At 45.6% G+C, this 3,265-nt stretch overlaps 2 protein-coding genes across 2 annotated transcripts; one reads left to right on the forward strand and one right to left on the reverse strand.

Moving 5' to 3' along the window:
• Positions 1-1,184: 1,184 nt before the first annotated feature.
• Positions 1,185-1,640, forward strand: COCSADRAFT_54528 (uncharacterized protein; the record flags this gene model as incomplete). Its single annotated transcript, XM_007706353.1, has 2 exons — positions 1,185-1,467; positions 1,510-1,640. Coding segments are annotated over 2 exons (414 nt in total), but the record flags the coding sequence as incomplete, so codon positions are not given.
• Positions 1,641-2,335: 695 nt separating this feature from the next.
• COCSADRAFT_101131 (uncharacterized protein) lies at positions 2,336-3,246 on the reverse strand (the record flags this gene model as incomplete). The annotated part of the gene is made up of 3 exons (XM_007706617.1): positions 2,336-2,389; positions 2,728-2,784; positions 2,920-3,246. 3 exons carry the CDS (start codon positions 3,244-3,246, stop codon positions 2,336-2,338), a joined length of 438 nt encoding a protein of 145 aa, XP_007704807.1.
• Positions 3,247-3,265: the final 19 nt, after the last annotated feature.

Raw genomic sequence — 3,265 nt, forward strand, 5'->3', positions numbered from 1 at the left:
ATATATTAAACTTACCTCTCTTTATTTTTGGTTTTATATAGGGTATTAGACACCGCCTAATATAGTAGTGAGAGCGATAAGAAATAGTAGATTTTAGTGTTTTTATTACTACTATATGTTACACGGGGTGGGGTGCTTATACTTCTCTAAACTCGATCCGGGTTAGGGCGAGCAGGGTAGGTGAATAGCTCCGTAAGGTAGTTGTCTGGCAATACAGTAGAGTGGCGTACTTATAAGATAGATAACAATAGATTTAACAATTTCTAATCTATATTAAATAGATTAATAAGTATTAATCTTATAAAGTTAAGTAACTAGTAAGAAAGTATAATTTAAGTTAACTACAATAAGAGTAAATAATAAAATCTATCTATCCTTATATTCTCGTTACTTCTAGTTCTAACATCTGTAACATCTTCTAAATATTCTAGCATCTAGAGATACTTTAGATGTCCCTAACATCTCTAGATGTTATAGCATCTACCTTCTTAGCGAGATATCCCTTCTTAGCAAAATACTAAGTCACGTGATCCTAAGCCCCATAGCGATCCTTCTGTTACACGGGGTAAGGGTCTATACTTCTCTATCCTAGTCCGCACTAAGGCAGGTGAGTATTACGTTAGTGTTCCGTGAGGCTTGTCTGGCGATGCAGTAGAGTTAGCGTGCTTAAGGAGGGTTTAACAAGACTAATCTATTTAATAGACTAACTTGTGACAATCTTGTTAAGTAAGGATACTAGTAAGAAAGTACAATTTGAGTTGACCACAACAAGAGTAATAATAAAATCCATCCATCCTTATATCCTCATTGCTTCCAGTCCTGCCATCACTGCCATCACGACTTTTCCGTTGCTTAGCCTAATGTCCTGATGGCTGCCATCAAAGGATTGCTGCCATCACATACTAGCGTCTGACGGTCGTCTTGGCGTGATGTCAATCACGTGATCCTCGCCCCGCGATGATCATTACCTTCTAGCGTGGACGTCCATAGGCCTTCAGCCATCTCGTTACTTGTTAAGGAGAGAATTCTTCTTATTACTTATAACATTACCTCCCCTCTTAGGGCTATCGTCCCGATACCCTAGAATATCGTTTCCCCGTGCCGCGTGTTGAGACGCCGGCTGCATATAAGGTCAGAGCCCGTCCACTCGTTGTAGCCGTCTCTGCCTCGTAGCCTTCCTAACCATGCCCAAGGTCCAATCTTCTCGCCGTATTCGTGCCCAGGATTCAACTTCCGAGCGTCGCGCTCGTGCTAACCGTGTAAAAGAGCAGGGGAACGAAATGACCTTTCGTTGTAAGCGCTGTGAAGAGAAGAACCTTCGTTATTTCGTAGATACTGCCACTGGGCGTTATGCTAGCTGTATTTCTGTTACTGCTGCGTGCAGTCTTTTCGTGTCTGAGGAGGAGTGGGATAAGGTTCAAGCCGAAAAGCGCAAAAAACGATTGGAGATTGCGCGTGCTGAGGAGCGTCAGGCTCTGGCCGCTGCTGAGGCCTCTCGTGCGGCTGCAGAAACTTCTCGTCTTCGTCGCGAGCTTCTGGAGACCGAGGCACGAGAGCAAGAGTTTGCTGATCGGGATCTTGCCATCTTGAATCTTCAGGATCGGGCGAAAGAGCAGGCCGAGGGGAACTCTGCCCCTGGTACGGGCCTTCCTGTTGTCGAACCACCGCTATCCGAACCATCGGCTGATCTGGGCTGGTTACAGGCTGACTCCTTCGATCCTTCCTTTGATTATTCCTTCCTTTTCCCTAAGGGGTTGCCCCTCGCTTCTCCGGGTGCTTCCGGTGGTATTCACGTACCAGTGACTTGCAGTTCGTTAGGTTTCCTTCAGGTTCCCAAGTATTATGGCTCTCGGGCCATCCTTACCACTTGACCAAGTACTTCCACTAACTACCGATTTTCCGTAGGTCCTTAATTTCCTCGACCTCGTACTCGTCGTCTTCGAGCTCTATGTCCGTTGCTAGCTCGGCATCTGGAGGTGCTGGTTCCAGAAGTTTCTTGTGAAAGACAGGGTGGATCCGCATGCCTTATAAGAGTTTCAACTTATAGTTTACTTTTCCTATTTCCTCTAGGATTTCAAACGGTCCTATTCGGAGGTTGTCCAATTTTCTGCATAGTCATTTAGTTTTCAGGTTTTATTGTGATAAGAAAACTTTGTCCCCCTTCTTAAAGATTAGTCCCTCAATCCTTAGTTTATTCGCTGCTTTAGATGTCGTGAGGTTTCGTTAAGCTATATTCTTACTTAATTCTTCGTGCAGTTCTTGCATAAGCTTCGCTTTATCGTCTGCTCCTACCGCGATACTTTCAATGTCCCTTGGGTCTTGATAAGCAACCAGCTCATATCCGTAGTTCGCGTAGTGCGGCGAGTGCTTCGTTATTGCAGATTTCGTGCTATTATAGGCCAATTGCGCTGTCGGTAGCAACTCTACCTAGTTATCCTGCAATTTGTTGGCGTACATCCGTAAGTACTGCTCTAATGTCTGGTTCGTTCTTTCCGTCTGGCCGTCTGTTTCTAGATGAAAGCTTGTCGAAAGCTTCTTCTTAACACCTAACTTCGCCAGGAATGTACTCCAGTATTTAGACGTAAATAGTTTATCACGATCGGTGATGAACTCTTCAGGTATCCCATGCTCTGACACTAGTGCTTTAGTGACTTCGTACGCGTATTCATCTGCCGTAATAGTCTCTTCCGTAGGCACAAACTTTGCTGCCTTAGTCAATCGGTCCACGATTACTAGTATTGTGTCGCAAAATCGAGCTGATCCTGGTTCCAACGATTTCGGGAGCTTCACTATGAAGTCCATTGTTATACTTGTCCATGGTCTAGATGGTGGCTGTAGGGGTTGTAACAGGCCGTAGGGCTTATGTCTCTTGGGCTTGTTCTGGTGACATGCCAAACAGTTGCCTAGTGCTTCCTGCACCTTCGCTCGCAAGCGTGGTATCGCAAACACCTTAGCTAGTCGTCTAACCATTTCTTCGATCCCTGCGTGTCCGTATTCCTGGGACTCATGCAGTTCCTGTATGAGACTCGATCTCATGCGTGGAGGTACATATGTTCGATTCTTCGAAATCATATCTCGGTACTCTCGTTCATCGTTCAACAGTTCGTCGGAGCCTGCTTCGTCGGGCTCGAACTGCCAGCTGGCTGCTCGCTGCTGCCATTGCTGTTGTAGCGTTTCTACCTGCTCGGCCACCTTAGCTACCTTAGCTAGTTCCGGCTGGTTGTACTTCAGACTGCCATCGGGCATTATCTTGAGTAAGGCGTTA

The sequence above is a fragment of the Bipolaris sorokiniana genome (genome assembly GCF_000338995.1).
Source record: "Bipolaris sorokiniana ND90Pr unplaced genomic scaffold COCSAscaffold_16, whole genome shotgun sequence".
In the NCBI taxonomy this organism is placed as follows: Eukaryota; Fungi; Ascomycota; class Dothideomycetes; order Pleosporales; family Pleosporaceae; genus Bipolaris; species Bipolaris sorokiniana.